Below are 23303 nucleotides of genomic sequence, written 5' to 3'. Positions count from 1 at the left end.
TATCCTAATCAAAGTCATAAGCAACCCACCCACCTTCCCAGGCAAATGATCCATAATTTGTCATCACTTTTTGCCCTGACCTCCGGGTCTCGCAAAGAACTGACCTAACTGTCAATGTTGAATGTTCAAAAATAGTTTATTTAGACCATTAGGTCTTTAAACCACACAGCTCATACATTAACTTTTAAAAGAGTTTAAAACATTAAAAAAGTCTTATTCCTAAGCATTAAAATCAAGGTACCCATTTTAACACATTTTCCTTAACTTCATTTCTAACAATTTTCTAACAATTTAAGACAACGTTTAATTTTAAATTGCAATACTCTTAGCTGCACTTAAGCCTATAATAAAGCAGGGTACCTATTTACACCCTGCATATATTTCCCAATAGCTATCACAGTATCTATTCAAGTATCTTTATTTAGATATAAAAACAATATCTTTAAAAGTTTTTCCCAAATCACATTATGTACAGTTTTGTGAGAAAAAAAGATTTAAAAGAGAAACCCATAGTCATAAATAGCATAAAAAGAAATAAGACTTTAAACTGTTTTAAAAAAGATGACCTGACATGTCACAAGCATCTCCCATCGTATTCAATTGTAAAATCAAACCGTGCGACAGGGTTTCGATTGGTCTTATTACCCCCCTGGTCGATGGAGATTATGTTACGGATTTGGCCGTTTTCTTGATGTTAAGGCAGCAATACGCTTGTTGAACAAATTTGGCAAATTTTATGTTTAAAACAGTATTGTTCGTGCACAGAGCGGCAATGATGGCATGCCTGCAGGTCCGAACCCCCAACCTGTTCCATTCTGATCTAAGCATGCACCTGCGTTGGGAATTAAAGGTAGGGCAGATGCAGACCACATGCATAATTGATTCTGTCGCTAACCCACATCCCCTACAGGTTGTGTCCTCATCTATACGGCGCCAGATGGGTAGATTTTGGAGGAAGCGCCAGTCCCCCATTCTTGGGGCGATGAAGCAGCGTTTTAAATGGAGTGAAAAGGTGGTGGATAAATACGTAGCTGCAGATACTTGTTTGTAGGAGGTAACTACTGCCCAAGAATGGCTGCGTTTCGTAAGGAAGGCTTTATCAGTAGCGAGAGATATCGATCTCACACATTTTTTAATAGCATTTTTAAAGGCACACTGGCTAGGATTCAGGGCCCAGAGGTCAGCGGCTGACGTCTGATGTATATAATCCTTCAGGAGACGGCCAAATGATCCTCCTGGGTTACACTCATAAATTTCTTTCCAAACTAGAAATTCTAGTGTGCCAGATTCAGCCTGTCTTAATTTATGGCAGAGTTTGAGATATGTGCCAAGATTCTGGGCATCGTAGTTTATTAGCCCCAACTCTAATCTAATCTGAGCTGGGGATGCAGAGCTTGGCAGGTGGAGTATTTTTTTATATATTTTTGTTGTATGTTTATTTAAGACAGTGTTCATTTTACCTTTGAAGGTCTCTATGCCATATGATAATGTGGGGCCGATTTTTGCTCTTAAAACTTCTAATAAAGGGGAAAGGGTTGGGCCCGAGAGTTTAGCCGACAGCTTAGACAATGAAACCATTAGTGCCGTGGCTTTGGCTGCAATCACGTTACTCTGCTTTGCAAGATTACCCCTGGAGTCCAAATGGACGCCTAGGTATTTATATGATTGGCCGGTGCTAAGGCTTGTTTTATTTAGAGACCAGCCACCACCTCCATAATGTTTCTTACCAAAAGGAACAATCAGAGTCTTTTTCATGTTTACTTCTAGATGATTAATCGTCGTGTATTGCATCAATGTGTCAAGGAGCCTTTGTAACCCTACCCTTGTGAGGCTGAACAGGGCCAGGTCATCGGCGTATAAAAGGTTACATAATGCCGTGCCTCCTACTTTGGGCGGGTGGCTGTTAACTTTATCTAGGGTGCTTGACAGGTCTGCTATGAAAAGATTGAAAATAAGGGGGGCCAGCACGCATCCCTGCTTAACTCCTCTTGAGGTCATGATTTTTCGCGAGAGATGCGTGCCGGACCCTAACTTCACTCGAACCCAGGTGTTAGTGTGCAGTTGGATAATGGGATTCAGGATTTTGTCTGGAATTCCCCACTTCCTCAGTTTTTCCCAGAGTAGCCCCCTGGGAACCCTGTCAAATGCAGCTTTAAAGTCAACAAAGCAGCAAAATAATGTCCTAGATGTTAAAATAGCTTTGTCGATGATGGTAGAAACTGCAAGTAGATTTGTCATGGTTCCTGAGTTGACAACAAACCCTGTTTGGTTCAGTGGAATCAGGTTGTGGTCCTTTACCCATTGCCCAAGGTCCTCCAGAATGAGCCCCGCATAGTGTTTCGCCTCTATGTCCAGCAGGGCGATTAGTCTGTAGTTTTTAGGGGCAGTGCGTGATCCAGATTTGTAAATAGGGTGGATAATTGCGCCACGCCATGAATCCGGGATTGTGGCTGTCCTCAGGGTGTAAGTGAATAGGGCTGTTAGTTCCGTGGACCAGAAGGGAATGTCTGAGTTAAACAGCCTCTGTGGGAGGCCGTTTGGGCCTGGTGCTCCGTCTTGTCTCCCTTTTGTCACTACTTTGATGACTCTTTCTTCCGGTAACACGTATTCCAAGGTGGACTCTTGTGCTGGAACTGAAGGAGTGCTCGATGTTACATTAGCGTAGGTGCCAAATGCACTAAGTGGACCAGTGTTGGCCGAGTGAACTTCAACCTGAAAGTGCGCCATTAGGTATTTTGCCCATTCCGATTCCTGGATATTTGCTGAGCCTGAGTTTGTCTGGTTTAGATTGGTGCGGTTCACGAGGCCCCAAAATTTCCTCGAGTTTTTTTTTCTTGCTCTCCCACACCAATTCTACCCAGTATTGAGATTCCTGCGCCCTTTTTTCTTGGGTAATTGCCCTCCTAAATGCTTTTTGGGCTTGTTGGTAGGTTATGTAGTAGGCGCTATTCCCTGGAAATTTTAAGTATAACCTTAGGGCGTTGTTTCTCGTTCTCTTTAGAGTCTTTGTGTCGATGGAAACTGTGAGCTCAACTGGTGGAGTGCGGCTTGAGCCTTGCACTGTCGCCGGAAAGCTATTAATCGGATGAGAGCAAAGCTGCGACCATTTCACTGTCGGGGTGGCGTCTTGATCAAATCTGCCTTTGATAAAGTCCTTGCTTATTATTAAGATATTCTTGCTGCTGTTCTCGCTCCATTTAAGGCGCTTTAGATTTTCAGTATATATTCCCTTGTAGGTTGTAGGCACCGTTTTGTGGAATTCTATCTTTGTGTTAAAAATGATGACCTGCGACCTGTGGTCACTTTCTGACCGTGGGTGGATGCTGAAACTGTCCAGATTGAATAATAGTTCGGAATTGCTAATAGTGAAGTCTAGATATGATTTTTTGCTTCCATTGGACCAAGTCCAATTTGGGGGAGTGTCGCCAGCTGACCTTCCGTTCATAACCATGTAACCTGCGTTATAAAATCTCGTCACGGAAAGCTCACCCAATTTATTGGGAGCTTGATTCAAAGGTTTAGTTTGGGTCATGGCCTCGATGATGTTGGTCAGACCGGGCCCTTCCATGTCTGCGGCTACCCCCTGAAATAGGTTGGTATTGAAGTCCCCCGTGACGATACAATCCGAGTTAGGATGTTCCATGGCAATATCGTTCATGATTTCACTGAGGCGGACCAGGTGGTCTTTTTTGGTTCGAGTACTGGGGTTGATATAAACATTTATGTGAGAGTGGGCGCTGCTTCCTCCACGGGTTGATTTTGACCCCTAATAGCCAGTCTTCTTTAAATGGAAGTTGATTGAATGTGCCTTTTAGGTTGTTGGAGATATATGTAGACAGGCCCCCTTTAGGGTGACCGTAATGGCTGTCCCTTAGTGCTGGCTTCCAGAATTCAATGAAGCCTGCAATGGGGCGGCCCTCTGTGGCCCAGGTTTCCTGTAGTGTGATTGCTTCGTGTTTGCGTATGAAGGCCAGAGTGTCGTCGTTGGAGGTTTTTTGGTGGAGCCCACTGATGTTCCATGAGCACAATAAAAACAACAACGGCCCCTGTCTGTTGTCTTTTTTTGCCTGTGGTTCTGCTACCGAGTGTGGTTTTCCGGGGAGTTTATATTTATCCACCTGCTTCCCAGCCACGGACGGTCACTTTGCATTTTTTGAGGACAGGAGCGCTGGCAGCCACCCCCAGCCTTCGCTTGAGTCAACCTGGGCACCTTCTTTTTCAAATGGTTTAGGGTGAGCTTCTGATCCTGACGCGTTTTTTAGGATGGAGTAGGGCCTCGCTGGTACTAATGGTTTGGAGGCGGTCGGTTGTCTGGGTGGCGTTAGTCTGGTAAGCAGGGAGCTTGGATACCCTGGTGTGGAATATGGGTACACTCTAATTCCCCAGTTTCGCAGGATGGACTTATGTTCCAAAAAGGCTCCTACCCAACTGGCCGAGTTAAAGGTTACCATAGTGACTTCAGACGGTTGGTTACCTCTGGGAGGGAGGAATTCGATTTAATCTATGTTGTCCGTTGACAGCCCTGCAAGCCCTGGAATGCCTTCCACAAGTTTTATCAGGTTGGATCTATTAAGAATGTCATGCCGACCCTTGGATTCATATTCGGGAGCCAGTAAGATCTGATGGTGCGATGGATCGTTTTTGCTCCCGCCCGATGCATTTGGAGGCATGTTGTCCAGTTTCCCGGGTAGTGTGACTGATTTGGTTTCGCATGTCTGTTGTGTCGGTCTTTGAGTAGCCATCTTCAACGATGGGCTATAACTGGTCGGGGTTATTATATTATTGCAAATGGTTTTAGAGAAGTTTGGTCTTGAGTTTACATTGTCTGAAACGAATGAGATTAAAGCCGTTGGAGCTTTGGGATTCCCTGTTGTCATTGTGTGGGCCCAGTTGCACGTGTCTTGTCTGGGGTCGTCGTTATGCTTTCTGTGGGTACGCAAGGGTTGACCGTTTCTGGGTCCAGATTTGCAGTACTTTGAACCTGGTGACTCCTTGCTTGTTGTTGAGTAGCTGTCACTGGGGAATCTCCGTTATTGTTTGTCGTGGGCGATAATGCACTAGTGGTGGTAAGAGATTTTTTATTTTCTGTTTTTAGAAAAAGAGGAAAAAGTTTCTGGTGGACCACGTTGGTGCTTTCCCTGAGTTTGTTTCTCTTTTTACGTTGGCGTTTGCGCTCTCTCTTACTGCATACTGGGGGGAACGGTGGGGGAACTTCCACTGTTGAGGCGATCTGGGGCGCTGGACTAGCTTTTGACCCAGTCACGGCTTGGTCTGGGCCAGTTGTGGGCCCGATTGAGGTGCATGATGGACCATTGTCATCTGTCAATTTTGGTTGTAGTTGACCTTGGTGGCTCTGCCCGTCCCGGGTAAGGTGTTGTTGTTCTTGCTGTGGAGGGGAGGGAGGTGAAGTACTAACGTTTCCTCCCCTCATCAGCTTCACTTCCCTTATGACAGTAGACAGGCATTCTGGGAGCAGGGAAAGCGAGTCTATGATTGGGGAGCAGCAGCAGACTGGTTGGGAGACCTTCTCAGAAGCTTGGGCCCTTAAGATTAAATTGTTTAGTTTATCCAGTTTGCTGTCGATCCCGGACGTAAATAAAGCCAGGGTGTTTAATAGGTCCACCTGCACCTCCAGTTTTACCGAGTGGTAATTTAGTGCGTTAACAGTTTGTTGGAGGGTCTGGAGGAGTTGCGGCCAAGTGCTGGTTGCTATGTGTTCTTCGGGGTTAGACTTGTCATTTGGGACATGCTTGGGAGAGTTTTGATTGGTCTTGAAGAAGAAAGATAAATCTGAGATGAGCCGATCGTTCGATTCGGACAGTTCTGGCTGATTTTGCAGTGGGACCTTTGTTAAACCGGGTGGCGAAAATATCATGTGCAGGGGGCTTGATACTGGTGACGCGGTTGGAGTGATTGAGGTTGGTAGTGCTGAGGGAGGTTCGTAGCTATTGGGCTGCACAAAGTTGTCTTCCCCGTGTATTTGCGCCGTCGTTTGTTGGTGCAGAACTGGTGGGGACTCCATTGGGGTCACCAAGCGGATATCGGGAGTCTGTGTTGGAGCTAAGCAGGCCGTTGCTGTACACAGGGTACCCTCCAGCTGAGTTTGCAATGAGTGAGATGATCCTTTGTCCTCTGCTGGGGGCAAAGAAGAGTTGCCCGGAGTGGAATAAGTATGTTGAGAGTTTTTTCTGTTTATAATGGAGGTTTCGTCTTTTTTCTGCTTCCTCGAGAGATTGTTATGGGTAGATCCAAAGACGTAGACTTCAGGTGGTTCCGTCGCCTTTTTGATTTCAAATGCCCAATGTTGCGGGGAAGCCAATTGGGTCAACCCAGATTGCGCCGGTGTTATGGGTGTTGATATGGTCACCTCCAGAGTTTGAGAGTCTGGTTGTGACAATCCCACGGTTTTTACTGGCGTTCTTCTAAAGTAGTCCCGCAGACTTAGGGGTTTTGGTCTTTGGTTGGCCTCGTTTGACGTCTCGGTGGGTTCGGGGTGATTGGATTTCTTTCGCTTAATTGGCACCGTGTATTTCCTGACTTTTCCGGACCTCATATTCCACAATGTGATTAGATGTGGTCAGATGTGGCCAGCCCAGGGCTCAACTGATCCGGGCCGAGCTTAGTTACTCACAGTGGGTTTTTCTTTTTCAACGTGGTTTTTCTTATTAAAGTCTAACCACTGTGCGTTATGTCTGTGCGGTTATAGCTATGTTATAAGTAGCTGATGGCACCACCCTGCTCACCTAATCCAGCCCGCCCTGAGCCCCCCGACCCCCCAACCTTGACCCCACCAGCTGTTGCCCTCACCCCTCCAATTCAAGCTAAAAGCCTGAGGAAAGCTGGAATTTCGTGCTATGTGGCGCAGTTTAATCACTGAGCGCTTGAGCACTCTTAGGGGGGGTAATTGCGGTGAAGCTGGCAGAGCCTGGCCGAGGTGGTCGGGGACCCGGGCGGGCTCCGGGGTTGGGAGCAAGGGGAGCAGCCCCAAAACTAATGATCCCCTGCAGATGGCCTGGATGACGGCGAAGAGGTAGGGGATGGCTGAGGACTAGGGGTGCGGGTGGTAAAGTCACGGCCGAGAGCCCTGTGGGAGCGCTGAGCCACTAGGGGTACACAAAAAAAGAAGAAAAACTGGGGGAACTCGGGGGGAGGTCTAGACGCGAGGGGCTCTTTGCTCAAAGCAACTCCGTGTGGTTAGGGGGAGGGCGTGGGAGAAAGAGCCGCCGGGCGCCTGCACACCAGAACCCGTCAACGACGGGATGTGATATCCGCCTCCCGGACAGCCCCTACGCCCCGCGCCTCTCACCCCTTACGTGCGCTAATTAAGCTCGGCCACCTTACCGCGGTGCAGCTTCTTAAACTCCCCGGGTTTCCCGAGTCTCCTGGGGCCACAGTCGTGCAGACGTACAACTGCCCAAGGCCCCCCTGCAGTCCCCACGGCACCCGGCTCCCGGTCTTCCCGGCTCTCGAACTCCGCGTCTCACACACACCGCGCTCCCACCGCCACAGCTTCCGCCCGCCTACGTCGACACGCCTCCCTGACGAGCTGCGGCAATCACTCTGATGGGACGCGGCCGGCAACAAGTCAGATAGTTTGTGGGGATCTAAATTTTCCATATCCGCAAGAAGCTCCCATGCTTGTGAACTCGCCCTTACATCATATTTTAAAAATATAGGGCGACAAAATATTTTACCTAGATTAAAAAAAATTCGGCAATCCAATAAAATGTGTAAATTATTACATTTCATCCCTATCTTACACATACATTTCCCGTCTGGTTGTATTAAGCCGGATTTTATTGAGCTATATTGTTACGGTCGAGTTAATACCAATTCTTATCCTAAAAACTTCCATTCTTAACTATCGATTCGGTAGTATGTCTAGGTGTAAGGGTAGCTTATGTCTTTCTCCCAGCTATTACTCATACATTTTACAGAGAGTTTATTATTCAGATACTCCCGGTCTATTGCTCTAGACAATTCCTTTCCCTGCATTTTAAGTACACTCAATATTGCCTTGATTTGCAATGTCTTCGGATCTATTTTCTCATTCTCCCGAGGCGTGATGGGAAGCTAGGGATCATGGCTTCCTTAAAGGCTCGATGCCAGTTTTGTGATTGTCTACATTTGCTATCAGTTTCTATGCTATTGAAGTTACAATGCAGCCTATGGATTAACATTGCCTGCCATTTCTCTTTGCAGGACCACTTTTCGGCTGTTCATTAAAAGCAGTTCAAGTGCCTTTTGGTGTCCCTAGTTTGTATGAGTGCAAAGACAAGATTCTTCAGCACTGCTTAGCCTGTTTGGTCTGAAAGGCTGCATTGATTGTTTTAAATGTTATATATTTGTGTATATATATATATTTGTGTGTGTATATATATATATATATATATATATATATATATATATATATATATTACATATATCTGTAGATATGTTTTCATATATAATTTTTATATATTTTCTGGGGTCCCCACGCATGTGGGGAATATTCAAGGGCTTATGACTTTGTTGATGATACCCCTGGAAGAGAACTAGGATTACATTTGAGTAACTTTCCTTATTTACCACCTAGAGGTATATGACAATTGGGGTGAACTGGAGGGAGGATTGGGCCACAGCATCTGCGGTGTATTATCCATTGGCCGTGCTGGGTACCAGTGGCACCCCTTTAGGGTGCGGAGTGTGTATGTGTGCAAGACCGTTCCATATGGACTGGGCTGGTTACATATCGCACAGTAGAGCAGTACAGTGTGTGTATCAGTGGGTGTGATAGTGTGCGGACCGCCTGTGATTTGACACTGGCCTGTAGTGCCTTATTATATGTTGATTTGGTGCCGAACCCACAACACATCTGCACATATTGTGGATATCGTTGTGACCGGGGTGTGCCATATAACTATGTGGGACTGTATTATCAGGATTGCTGGGCCTGGGGTTGACAGCATGTCGCACTGCATAAGGGTGCACCCTTTGTGTGAGGGGTTAGATTAGGGACTGTCCTCAATTACATACTTTTCATATAATCGTACAAGTGGGCCTAGTATTGCTAGTAATAATTCCAAATGTGTTTTATGCCAGACAGTGCCTGGTCTTCATGTTCTAAAGATTGAATGTGTGTGTTTAATACAAACGTTTTTACATACATCTGGGGTGAAGTCTCTTTTCTGACCCTCAGTGTATTTATCGTGACTGTCTGCTCTGCCTTTGCTTTACACATTGCCTCTAAATTAAGCCTGACTGCTCTGTGTCAAGCTACCCAAGGTGAGCACAGGTTGTACCGCATGTTTAATCACCCACCCTTGATGGGAGTGGTAGGTTCTGCATGTCTGGGAGCATCCCTTCAGCCAACCATAAAGTGCCAGTTCCAACAAGGTAGAAGTTTTTATCAGAAGAAAAAGTTACCTCTTGTAACTATCTTTCTGGTGCATACTCGATCTACCTACATATTAATCACTGATTTCACCCTCTTCCCATTTGATGGATATGAATACAGGCATAGTTTAATAAGATACCAATTTTAAGTTTAGCACTATACCTTAGCTAATCTTAGTTCTCTGTCTGCTCACTTCAAAACCTAACATCATTGTGCCGGCGCTATTTGGCTTCAGTCGCATCTTCTGATGTCACGTCTGGCATAAATACAAAGCCAGCGCCCCTGATGGCATTCTACAGCTTTGAAGTTTTCATGATCCTGTCTGTTTGAAATTGTTCTACAGGTGAGGACTCTGTAGGTAGATTATCCATTAGAAACATTGTTATCACAGGTGAGTAACATTTTCCATTTGTCTAGTGTGTGAAGTTGCCCTGGCATGTGATGTCCACTATTCTGGTGGGCTACTTGCACCAGTCCAAACGAACCTTATTGATGGTAGATTTAAAGTCAACCTTTATAGAAAGCTATCCTAGTGGTAGCTGTGGAGAGCAGCCTTCAGGCTAAGACTTTGAGGCGAGTTTAGCAAGTTGTTTTACCAATTATAATCTCTTGAATTATCAAATGTAAGCACACCACACAAGGTATATATCAAATATATATATGTATTTATTCTAAACACAACCCCTCTGGACTCTGTATGAGGTCAGAGGTAAAAGTACAATACAAGGAACGCAATTAGCATACGATAAGTTGCACAGTATACGTTAAGCCCTAGGGGCTTACAAACCATATACCAAAATAGTGTTATATGACCCACGTGAGGGTTAGAAAGCAGGCCTAGGGCCTGTAGAACCGCTGGGGCTACCAGGAACCACCCAAGGTAGGGACGCAGGAGGCCCACGGGGGACGTGTGCAGTGTGTAAACACAGCCGCGGATCACCATTAACTTTCTGTGGAGAACGAACAAGTTATAATTTTAAAGATTAAGGGCACTTAGAGGTGAACTACGATGGAACCCTTTTAGACTAGGACACTTCGAGTCAAGACCCCGGGAGCACCGGATTACTTGTTACGTCACCCTGGGAAGCCGGGCGCATAGGTGTCTTTTGGTGTCGGGTTTCGTCGTCTATTCTTATGGAGAGCTGCGAAGAAATGCTGCAGGCGACCATAGGAAAAGTGTCCGGGTGGATCCAAAGTCGAATCGAAGCTGTGAAGAACTTGAAAGCAGAGGGGACAGTGTCTGGGTCACTAGCTAGTGACCAGGATGGTGATAGGAGAGGAAGTTTGACTCTACAGCCACGAGGTCCAGGAGGCGTAGACAACGACCAGGAGCTGGATTTGAGCTGTCCCACAAAGGATGTCGAGTGCTGCAGCGTCGGAATCCGGATTGGACCCAACAAGACATTATTGGCCAAGAAATAATGTTGGGGAGTGTAGGAAGGTAGATCCCTGACTATGGTTGCCCCCAACTTTTTGCCTGGTGTTTTGCTGGTTTTCTGACTTAGTTGACCTGGGGCCCTGCTATTCAGGACCCCAGTCCCACTGCTCTCTGTTAAAATGGATTCCATGTACCTTGGGTACATATCTAATTGGATACTGAGTCACCTTATCAGTCCCTGTACAGTGTACCTTAGGTACCCAGGGCATAGGTGTACCCAGGGCCTACCAGGGGCTGCAGCATGTATTATGCCACCCCTGGCTGGCCATCCAAATCTGACACAACTGGCTGCACGACAGCTGGGGCAAGGTGGTGTAATCACCCCTTGCTTTAGATATAGTATACCTATATCTAAACCTAAATGGGCACACAGATCTCCTATCAGTCACTCCTATGGCAGGCCTTGACAATCCTGAAGGCAGAGTGCGTGGAATCGTGTGAGATAGTGCTCTGGCATGAGCTGGGCCTGTCTGCGGCTTTCGGGACCCATCCCTTAGCCGTTTCCATGATATCGCATACCATATACTCTTAAGTGCATTATAATCCTCGCGGTTAAATGCCAACTCTGGTATCGCTTTATCAAAACATGTCGAGTAAGGTGTCATACGAATTGGAATACTAACCCCTCGCCAATTCTGGCGACGGGGTTAGCATTCCACCCTTCTAGAGGGACACGACATGTATGTAACCTGTAACCCCGGTTAAAGTCAGACAGAGCCTTAGCTCCACAAAATGGATGCTGCCACCGAGACACAAGTCTGCCCTCCTGCTGCTGGGAGTCCTCCTAGCCCAGGAGGCAAGGACAAAGGGTTTCCTGCCAGGGGCGGTGCCAGCACCGTCCCAGACAGGATTTTGTGTATTCTAGGTAGGCAGGGCTTTAGAGGAAGGTGACTGCAAGTGGCACCCCGGTGCTCACTGTGCATAGGCCGGCTTGAACCAGTTCCAGGGGCACTCCAGCCCCTGATCTGGGGAAAGCCCGCCAAAGGAGAGGGGTGTAACCACCCCCCTCCTAGTCCCACCCATAGGGCAGGACTTAGTCGCGTGCCTGCCCCCTTTTCCCAGATAAAGGTAGAAACTGGCCCCCTTCCAAATAAGATCATCTTTGAATCCTGAAACTACTTTCCACGAAAGGAACTCAAGACTTCTTCCCAAGATTCTCCCTTGTGACTAAGGAGTAGTCACCCTGCAGCAGCAGGCACCAACCAAGCATCGCGGTTTGTTGCCAGTCTCTCCTCCGGATCAAGACTGCTCCAGCACGACGAGAACCGGCTTCCCTGGCACCTCTGACCTCAACCTACATCATCAGCACAGCTGTGATCCGTGGGTGCGACGAGAACTCGAGGGACCGGCCATCTTCAGAACTGCACGACGCTTGTCCAGCACGACCACCGAGTGACCCTCGACTGAGTGCTTTGGGGTAAGAGAAGCCCCGACCCTGAGCAGCTCCAGCACCGAACCAGCCCCCCTGCATCCACGAGATCTGCGTGGGGCCCTTCTGCTCTTTGCTGCTCACCGCGTTGTCCAGGTCGCTTGCCCGTTGGCTAGTGGCCCTCTCACGACGCTCCACGACGACAACCACTGCTGGTCTGGTTGCTCCAGACTAGCCCTTGCTCCCCTCCAAAAGAGGAGCACCCTGGACCCTCCTGGTCCACTCAAGACGCCATTTTAGGTCCACCGTGTGGGCCTTTCATTTGCCAAGACTTGTTGCCCAATCCTGGGTCCAGCGACGTCGACAGCAAGTACCTTCGTGGGACAGCTCGCACCTCCATCCTGGTCGCCGACAACGCCTCCTGGTCCGAGAGACTGCAGAGCCCAGCAGCGCCCACTCACCTGGCTGAGGTGACTTCATCCTGGTGCCCACTTAAATCACTGGCTAGTGATTCAGAACTTGGTCCCCTCTGCTTACAGGTTTCTTCTTCCCTGATCCAGGCTTGGATCACCACGAACTCCTTCACTGGCCGCCTGCCAGCAACTTCTTTCTTCAGGCTCCTGGATCTTCAACGAGGGTTTCCGACGCAACTTGAACCCTATGCAGCTGCAGCCCCTGGGCTAGGTAAACCAAGTACTCCGGTGCTTCAGCATAGTCCAACACTCTAAGTGTTCGGATCCACTCTTGTTTTCAACCCACCTAGTCGGGTTCGCCCGAGAACAGTAACTTTGTCTTTGCTAGCCCCCATAGACTTTTTCCCGCCTTACGCGTGAGAGTTCCCACTCTGCACACGACGTCCACAGGCCTCCTGCTACTAATCTAAGGGTTTAGTATTGTAGGCCTAGCGTTTCTAAAGTCTATGAGAATAGTTACTTACCTGCTAGTAATTCGCATTCCACTTTTGTAATATATGGTTTTTCGTGCCCCTCGGGCATTTGTGTAAATTGTGCGACTTAAAGTATTTTCGTAAGAGTTTTGTTGTGTGCTTAGCTCCCTGACTCATAAAGAGTTCAGGGTAGACTTGTTATAAATAAATATCTGTTTATTTTCATAACAACTTGTGTGGTGTCCTTTCACTTGGTGTTCAAGGGGTAATGTGATGGTAAAACAGCTAGCTTAACACGCCCTCTAGAGTCTTAGCCTTAGACTGCTCGTATCCATGCTACTAGGATAGCTGGTCTATAAGGTTGACTTACAACCAATCATCAATAAGGGTTGTTTGGACTGATACATAGTGATCACTAGAATAGTGAGCACTGCATATCAGGCCAACTTCTCACAGGGAGCATCTCGTTAATGCTGAATAAAACAACAACCAGAATCTACAAACGAGTCTGGCACCTTCCGAAATCGGCCTCTCCGGCCCAGATCAGGCTCGAGCTCGGCCTTCTGAACCACGCGGGCGTCGGTGCAGGCGCATTCATCAAATTGTGCCACAGACTGCGTAATTCAAGGGAAGGAAGCCTGGAGACCAAGTTGTGGCAAGAAATATCAGCAGGTCACCCCAGTCAAAAACATCGATGTTTCCTTGACTACTCTTTGAAACTGCTTGATGCCGCGGACTATTGGGGAACCAATCCGCCCCAGCAGGCACTCAAATTGTCCATTAAAAGAAGTGTTCGGCTCTGGTCTTCATCGGGACAGGGCACAACTGTCCAAACGAAAACATGCCTGGTCGATAATTACTGAGCTCAAACCCAGATCAGAGGCCCTTTCCCTTTCGAGCACCTACGCAGCGGTTTGGAAGAAAAGATTTATGGCCCTGAGGGTGGGCGAATGGCCCTTTTTAAAACACTTGCCTGCATGGCGTCGTCCAAACGAGGCCACTAACTGTAGGGGCTATGGTCATTACACGGAATCAATTGAGCATGTGGTGTGTTTGCCCAGCATTTCTCAAGGCTAGAAGGCGGTTGTTACGCGATGAATGAGTCAAGCACAGCGTTCGATCATGCCGGCAAGCCATTATATCAGCAATGAACCCCAACAACACAATGCTCAATGTTAAGTTCGCAAAATTTGTTTTTCAAATTGCAAAAAAACGTAACTTCATGAGGTTGCAGGACCCATCGCCACAATCTTTAAATTCATGACTGGTCTGGGACCTTCTGTCCCCTATTTTACTCCAAGACTCTTACTGGTGGAACCGTTGTATGTTTTACTGAAAGTCGGGGACGGGTTTTAAACTCACCAACAATGTAATTACCTTTTTAAACATATCTTAGCGGCTTCCTGTGTAAAAACAATAATAATTATGTTCGAGTCATATGAGCTGCAGATTGTAAACTATGCATATATCGCCACCTAGTGTTGGGCCCGGATGTTTGCAGTTTGTTGTTGTCCTGAAAAGTTCTTTGGAAGTCACGAGATAGGTGACTCCTCCTTAGGACCACATTGCGCCTGGGCATCGGCTCCATCCCCAGATTGTTTTTTTCCGCCATCGGGCTCGGATGTATCTCCTGCGCTCCGGTTATAAAAAAATTAAAATCTCCATCCCCAGATTGTTTTTCCCCATTAGGGAAATGATGGAGCTTTGCAAGTACAGGAAGGATGCCGTGTAATTTGTATCTAATTAAGATAATACTGTAACCGACAGGGGGAGGCGGGTGGGCGTGTACAACTCTGCAGCTCTACATGCCAAGAACAGATGCATACTGGTAAGTAGCATTTTCCGTTCGAGGCATATGAGCTGCAGACTGTACACTATGCATAGATTATATGGCAGTACACACTCTTAGCGGCGACCACGCCTATCTGTTGCAGTAGTTTGGAATAATGTTTTGAGAACAGCCTGGCCCACATTAGCTTGTTTTGTTTTGCACATCTACACAATAGTGTTTTGTGAACGAGTGCGGTGTAGCCCATGTGGATGCTGTTCCAAAGAACTTTTCAGGAACACAACAAACTGCAAACATCCGTGCCCAACACTAGGTGGCAATCTATGCATAGTGTACAACTCTGCAGCTCTACATGCCAAGAACAGATGCATACTGGTAAGTAGCATTTTGCTTATATTTATTATCGTACTTTGTTAAATAATTTAAATTTTCTGTTGCATTAAGATGAAATATATTTTTGGGTTATTTTTAAATTGTCATGATTCTAAGTAATCGAACAATAAACAATAATTTGGTTTTTAAAATTTGGCTTCGGTTCAGACCAGCAAGGTCTGAGGGACTCCTCCTTTGGAGGGGAGTCAGAGCATGTCTGGAGCAACCAGGAAAGCTCAAGAAACAAAGTATTGGCCTTCGTGGGGGCTCACTAGCCAACAGACTAGGAACCGCGAAGGAGCCTCGAGCTGCGGTGAAGAAAGGCGACTCACGGGTCACTCGGGGAGTGCTGGCCTCTGTACTTCGGTGCAAAAGGTGCTTGGGGCAGGGGCTTCAAATACCCCAATGCACAACCTCGGGATACCTCGGGACGTAGGTGCAGGTGCAAAAATGCAGGATGTCCAGAAGTTCCGGTCCCACGTCTTTCATGTCCGCTACGGGTCTCAGCTTTGCTGGGATCTCGGGTCAGCTTCAGAGATGTCTGGAAGTCCGTGTCCTGTGTCGCAGATTCTTCGGGATCCGGCGGGAGCCTCAAATGCAGACCGGCAAAGATGCTTTTGGTGCCTGTTTGAACACTCCTTGATCACAAGGGAGATTTCTTCCGTCTTCCAGTCTATATGGAATGTCGAAGGTCCAAGATATATGTTGCAGAGTTTTGTCCAGGGTAATCTAAGGTCCTAGGGACTGGGTTCCTATACTTATACTAAGTTTAGGGGTTGGACTAACTCTGGGGTCCCACCTATGGGTGGACCTGGAAAGGGGTTGGTTACAACCCTTCCCCTTTGTCCAGTTTCGCGCCAGAGCTGGGGCTGAGTGCCCCAGCAACCGGTTTGAACTAGGAAATGTGTGGAGCACCTTGTGTGCCCCATGTAGTGTCTGAAAAGCATTCACTGAATGCAACCCACCCTGCCTCAATACACTAAATCCTGTCGGGGGAGGTGCCAGCACCTTTCTGGACAGGAAACCTATTGTCCAAGCCTCCCCTGCCGGAGTTTCGTCCAGCAGCAGTAGGGCAGACTTGTGCCTGTGGCGGCAGCATCCATTTTGTGATGCTGGGGCTCTGTTCAACTTCAACCGGGTTTACCAATATGTACATGTATTCTCCCTCTAGAAGTGTGGAATGCTACCCCCACCGCCAGAACTGGTGGGGAGTAGTATTCCAAAGTGTTTGACACCTTACACAACATGTTTTGATAAAGCCAAACCAAAGTTAGCATTAACTGCGAGGTTTATAATGCACTTAAGAGTATATGGTATGGCTATATCATAGAACGGCTATAAGGAGATGGTTCCGAAAGTTGCAGAGGGGCTCAGCTCATGCTAGGGCACCCTCACACATAAAACCAAGCACTCTGCCTTCAGGATTGTCAAGGCCTGCCATAGGAGTGACTTATAGGTTACTATGTGTCTATATGTAAAGGTAGATATAGGTATACTATATCTAAGTAAGGGGTGCTTTCAGCACCTTACCCAGGCTGCAAGTGCAGACCTGTGGTGTCAGTTTAGAAGGCTAACCAGGAGTGGCACAGTACATTCTAAAGCCCCTGGTAGGCCTCTGGGGTTCCTATGCCCTGGGTACCTAAGGTACCATATACAGGGACTCATAGGGGTGACCCAGTAAACAATCTGGTATGTACCTAAAGTACATGGTATCAATTTAGATAGAGACCTGCTAGGCTGTGGTCCTGATTAGCACTGCCATACTAAAGTAGAAAAAACAGTGAAACACAGCAAAAAGTGGGGGTAACCATAGGAAGCAGACCCTACATCTAGAAATTTAGGAAAATATTTGTTTTGCTCATCAAATGTTAATGGTATCTAAACTTGAATGTTTGTCTGCTTTGGCTTTTAGGATGTATACGAAGATCTATAAATACTGTTACCTGCTCTTGCGTTGTTGCCTAAATGGCTTGCAAATCAAATTGGTTTGATGATCTTACCTGGTTCCTGCTTTAACATCCAGTGCCGTTTGGTTATATTATGCATGCTGCATAGGTAGTGTTCTATCAGACCTTGAGAGTTTCTATCTACCTGCTAATCTTTCCAGACATTGCAGCTCAGATAATGCATTGGTTGGGTGTAGAAAATAGAAAAAGTAGTTAAAATTGTTAACCTGCCATGTCCATTCCTACATCAAATAGTTCTACATGTTAAATAATCTTTATAGCTGAATACATTTTCAGACTTTGTAGTATATTCTGCACATTGTGTAGTTGCCACGAATTTACCAGGAATATGAACAACATGTGGACACCAAGGAATTCATTAATTTCCTTCCACCACAACAGTAATGGGATGTTGTGTTAGTACTCACTGATACATTCCTTGCTTTGAACAACAGTACCTTGATGACTAGCAGGAGACTTACACTGAGAAGGGTGCAGGGGAAGCGGTCACTCCTCTACTGGTGCTGTTTAGCTGTCAATTTCCATTTACATTGGTAACTCAAAAGCTTCCTCAAACGTGCTTTTATTTTAACGACGGAAAGGATTGCTTTTATTTCTTGCAGTGATGTGTTTGTATCTGGCAGGTCTCGAAGTCCGCGGAAACCAATTGATTCACTCAGAGATTCCCGATCCCTCAGCTACTCTCCAGCAGATCGAAGAAAAGCGTCCCCAGCAGCACCATCTCACAACAGGAGGTAGGTTCTCAAATAATAAATTAGAGAGCTGAATTGTACCTGTGCTGTTTTTGTATTCATGGCATTGATCAGAAGTGTTTGGGGCAGCCACTAAATATTGTAAATTCTTCCTGCCTAATCTACATCATGTATTCTATCCTTTCCAGCTGGCCCAGAAGGAATAGATGAAACTCTACATACTTCATAGGACAACATGCTTTGAATATTCTACTCCCTCAGGCTGTGACTCATTGAAACTGAAATGTCTTCCAGAGGTTCCTCCAAAGACCTTGGAAATGCCAAATCATACAGACAATGTGTTTTTGTCCCTTCAAAAACATTTTAATCCATTCTGCTCTATGAATTGCTTTAAAATTAGAATTCAAAGATAGTGGTTTCAATTTGCAGCTACCAGAAAAGAAGTTGAGTCCTCCTTTAAATGTAGTTTCTAGGGTCCGCTAATAATAGAAACACCACTTGGTCTTTGATTTTAGAAACAACTTTTTCCCCATCCTTTTCTCCTGTGTTTAAATCCCTGCTGGATGTACCTGCTGTCTTGAGTAAAGCCCAGATTGATAGTTTCGGTGTGAGCTACCATTTTATTTGTCCTTTTTTTGAGAAGCTATTTTAATTTATAACAATTCTTCTGTGCTTTCTATCGAAGTTGATTTGAAATTGTTGCTTTACCAGCCCTCCCTAGAACTAAAGTGAATGAACTGAGAAGGGGACTAGTGGAACATGCCCCTGCCCTTTTATGCAATCTCCGAACCCATCCCACATGGTGATGCACAGTCTTTCGCCTGTTATTTCCTTCTCCCTATTGTCCTATGATGTCCTTATCCCACATTCATTTAATATATAGTAACATGAAGTTACTCTGTCAATTATTTTCCTGGAAAATAAGATTCAGCAGAAAATACCACAGAGACTCCAAGCCACTACTTATGCGGGGCACAGCCTCAATATTCCTAGTGGCATGATTCAACACAAGAATATAGTTTATTGACGTCATGGGTGGGGGGAAACAAAGTAGTTTCTCATCCACCCATTGTATACCCCCTCCACTGGAAGGGGTATCAAATGATTTAGTCTGACCACCAAACTTATCAGTACATCTGTCAGGTCTTGCAGGTCCTACCAATTCAGTATGTGAGTGTGAGAAAGAATTATTAGGGTGATTGTGAGACCTCACTAAGTAATAATTTCAGTATTCTGTGTCCAGTTAGGTTACTTCAATTAAAACCTTAGCTCCGCCCTGGCTAGCTGTTGCACAGAGCAGTTATGCTTAATTCAAAGGTAGAGCATTTATCAGTACCAAATTGTTTAGGTGAAACCATAAAACAATAAAAATACCAGTCCTAGTTTATAAAAAGTAGTATACATTTTACTGAGCACATAGATACCAAAGCAACAAAAATTGGAAGTGGGGAGTTGGAGCTATGATTAGAAGTGTAAGACTGCGACAGGGTACACCTAGGTGAGTTAGATCTGTCTGAGATGGGCTGCCCCTTTGAAGCTTTACTAGTTGGTGGTCGCATCCCCTCTATCTTCCTCCCGATCCCCACATGTGGCCCTTTCTGTTAGGAGGTAGTTGCACCCTCCCTGTCCAGCTCCTTTTCTTCCCTTTGCTGAGAGCAATTCACACCTTCCAACAGGCTGCCATATGACCAGTGGGAGGGGGGCGGGGGGTTGTCTCTGAAAGGGCTGTGTAGGAAGCTGGTTCTGTATATACTACACCAAAGTAAGGTATTGTGTGCAGAGTCCGGTGGATCCCCAAAGGTAGGCAGAGGCTAAAGTAGATTATACCTTACTCTCTATCTGTGGTAGTGTGGACGAGCAGTAAGTCTTTATCAGAGTTATTGTACACACTCAGGTAAGAAATGATTTCACACACTCAAAGACTGAACTCAGACCAATTTGTTTGTATAAAATTATTATTTAGTTGTATTTTATTTCTAGAACCTAGCCAGGCCTGGTGCAGGTAGGTGAAATAATATTGTGCAAAACAATACATTTGTTTTGTATAAAGGTGGGTCAATTATTTAGAAACAATTTATTTATTTATTTATTTTGAGAGTTTTATACAGCGCGTACAAGATCTTTGCAGATATCAGAGCGCTTTACAAGTAAAAATACAAAGTAAAAATACAAAGTAAAGAAGTGTATATACAAAGTAATATATGAGGTAGTTAGGTACAAGGTGCTAGTTACATAGGTAGGTCAAAGGACATGAGGTAGGTCACAGGTGTGGTAGTGTAGGTACACGGAGTATAGACAAACAATTGCGTCAATAGCATAAAGTGCAATAACAAGGAGCATATACTTGCTTAAGCGTGTTTAGAGTATTTAGAGTTTAAAGGTGGGCCAAGTTGAGGTGGGTGTGTGCAGGATGTATAGTCCCACAGGTGCGACAGTAGAAGGGAAGTAAGGATCGTTGAGGTGGAGAGGGTAAAGTGTGCAAAGTCAACCAGGTGCGTCAACAATATAACAATATACATAATCAACCAGGTGCATCAAACATTATAACAAAATACAAAGAGTGAGCGTATACAATTACGTAATTCGATAATACGGGGTACAATAGGCCAAGGTCGGGCAGGACTTACAGAGCAGATTCATGAGTGATACGGAGTAATAGGTCATGTGTATTTTGCCATGAGGATCGCTTTAACTTCTTTCTTAAAGATTGTGTTGGAGGAGATGAGCCTTGTTTCAGGAGGGAGTGAGTTCCAGATCCTGGGTGCCATTCCTGAAAAGGAGCGTTTATACGTTTTTTCCTTCCGAAATCTTCGAGGTTTCAGCAAAAGATTGTTTGTGCTCCTAGTAGTTCGGGAGCCACCCGAAATTGTCAACTTTTGAGTGAGGTAGGCGGGTGAATTCAGATGCACAGCCTTGTGTCTCATGCATGCGATTTTCAGTTGAATTCTGGCTTCAAAAGGTAGCCAGTTCAGTGATTTAAAGTCCGGGGAGATATGCGAGTGTTTTTTTGAGCCTGTGACGAGTCTCGCTGCGGCGTTAAGGGACGCTCTTAGGGGTGCCGTTGTAGTTAGGGGGAGCCCGCAGAGGGCGGTGCTACCGTATTCTATGTGCGGGATGACTATAGATTGTACTGCAGTTTGGAAGTCTTTGGCAGGAAGGAAGGGTTTAAGTTTTCTCAGGGTATTGATTTGGAAGTTCGCTCCTTTGGTTGCCTTGCTGATGTGCTGCTGCATGTTGAGATTGGTGTCAAGTGTTATGCCTAAAGATTTTGCTGAGTCTACTACGATGGGCTGTACATTTAGAGCCGTTAATTGCTTAAGCCATGTTTGAGCCGTGGATATTTTAGCGGGAGGTGAGATCAGGAGGAACTCGGTCTTCAGAGCATTGAGTTTGAGGTGATTCTCAGCAAGCCAGGATTGGGTGTTTCTGATCGTGGTGTTCAGCAGCATGATGTCCTTGGGAGATTGTATTTTGAGATAAAGTTGGGTGTCGTCGGCATACATGTGAAAGTGCACATTAGAAGCCTGTAGCAACGTAGTGAGAGGTTCCATAACTATGTTGAACAGTGTTGGGGAGAGGGAGGATCCTTGAGGGACGCCTAGCGATACAGGTACCGGAGAGGACAGCAGGTTGTTGCTTTTGATTCTTTGTGTCCGATTGTGTAGAAATGAGGTGAACCACTTTAGAACAGTCCCAGATATGCCCATTCTTGTGTTTAACAGTTCGAGTAAGTTCTCATGTTTAACTGTATCGAATGCTGAGGAGAGATCTAGAAGGATGAGGAGACAGGTATCGTTTTGGTCTAGGATTTGGAGGGCATCGTCCACTATGTGAGTCATGGCAGTTTCGGTACTGTGCCCTGCTCGGAACCCTGACTGATGAGCGTTTAGGAGATCAAACTTATCTATGTGTTTAGTCAGTTGTAGTTGTACGCATTTTTCCAACAGTTTAGCGAGAGTGGGAATGTTTGTAATAGGGCGGTAATTGTTTAGATCAGTGGGGTCTGCTGTTGGTTTTTTTAGTAGCGGTGTGACTTGCCCTACTTTGAGGGCGTTGGGGATGGATCCTTGTTGAAGAGAGCTATTGATAATCTTAGACCAGAGTGGGAGAAGCCAAGGGGAAAAGTCTTTTACAGCGCTAGCAGGAAGGGGGTCAGAGAGGTGATTGGAAGGTTTCAAGGCGCTGAGCAGTCTGCCAATTTCTTCTACGGAGTAAGTGTCAAAAGTAGCATTGTTCTTTGGTTGAGGCACTGCTGTGTGTCGGGGGTTGGAGTACAGGATAGCGTCATTGAGGAGATCGCTTCTTATTCTCTCAGTTTTTTGGATAAAGAAGGCAGAGAAGTCTTCGCAGGAAGGAGTAACGTCCATGGAGCTGATTGTCTGGGGATGCTCTTTGGATTGTGTTCTGACTAATTCAAACAGTTTTCTTGGACTGTTTTTAGCTTGGGCGAGCTGGAGGCTGAAGAAGTCTCTTTTTGAGCGTTTTATTTTCCTGAAGTAGGCGTTTCTCTGTTTCTTTAGACTTTTTAGGTGCACTGCAGAAGGGGCTGACCTCCAGGTGCGCTCTGCCATTCGCATCGCCCGTCTATCCTCATTGAGGCTTCCGTCATACCATGGGTTGGAAGTCTTCTTGGACGAGACTTTTCAGTTGCATGGGCGCCACCTCATCGATTATTGTGGACATAGTATTGAGATAGTAGTCAGTCAGAAGTTGAACGTCTGTATCGCCGGGAGGGGGAAGTAGCCGATTGCAGCTGTTAGGTGGTAGGGAGTTTGGGTTGAGTTTCTTCAAGTCTCTTTTCCACACTTTGTGCTTAGGGGGTTGAACTGAGTTAAGTCTGGTTTTTTCCTTGATGAGGAAGGAGACAATATGGTGATCTGACCAGTCACAAGGTTGGATTGACTCCAGTTGAGATTACTTTTCAGTTACTTTGCAGGTACTGTATGATTACTTTTCTTAGTCCATGTGATATGCCTAGATATCACACTAGGACATTTCCTAGATAAAAGGTAAGAAACACAGTTGCTTAGGTTCCCAAACAAAACACCCTCCACACATGTTTTTCACAGAAAAACGTTCCATGCAATCCTATAGTGGAAAATAGATATAATTTTACAGATAAGTAAATGGTCTTGAGGGGTTATTTTCTGTGGTTAGAACAAGGGTTCCCCCAGGGTCAAGGATGCGCACAAAAAGCACCCTCCGCGGCACTAGGGCAGCTGGGTGCAGAGTGCTGAGGCCCAATGTTCTCCAGTATTGTATCTTTTATAGTTTAACATGCGCTAATCTTCCCCGTCGTCCTGGTGGGAGTCCCACGGTAACAGTAAAATAGCAGTATAAAAGCTAAAAGTACAATCTCCTTTGAGAATCAATAGTATTTAGTAACCAGTTAGCCACATTAAAGAACATCCAAA

At 45.9% G+C, this 23303-nt stretch overlaps 1 protein-coding gene across 3 annotated transcripts in view; it reads left to right on the top strand.

Annotated features, from left to right (window-relative positions):
* LOC144768881 (uncharacterized) overlaps positions 1-23303 on the top strand; it is a 993034-nt gene that overhangs the window by 768570 nt on the left and 201161 nt on the right. For all 3 annotated transcript variants that reach the window (XM_078652892.1, XM_078652890.1, XM_078652891.1), the window contains exon 13: positions 17821-17931. In XM_078652892.1, the coding sequence (XP_078509018.1) occupies positions 17821-17931 (111 nt within the window). The remainder of the gene's footprint in view (positions 1-17820; positions 17932-23303) is intronic.

Source organism: Lissotriton helveticus, chromosome 7 (assembly GCF_964261635.1).
Source record: "Lissotriton helveticus chromosome 7, aLisHel1.1, whole genome shotgun sequence".
NCBI lineage: Eukaryota > Metazoa > Chordata > Amphibia > Caudata > Salamandridae > Lissotriton > Lissotriton helveticus.
This window is presented reverse-complemented; position numbering and strand designations above follow the sequence as displayed.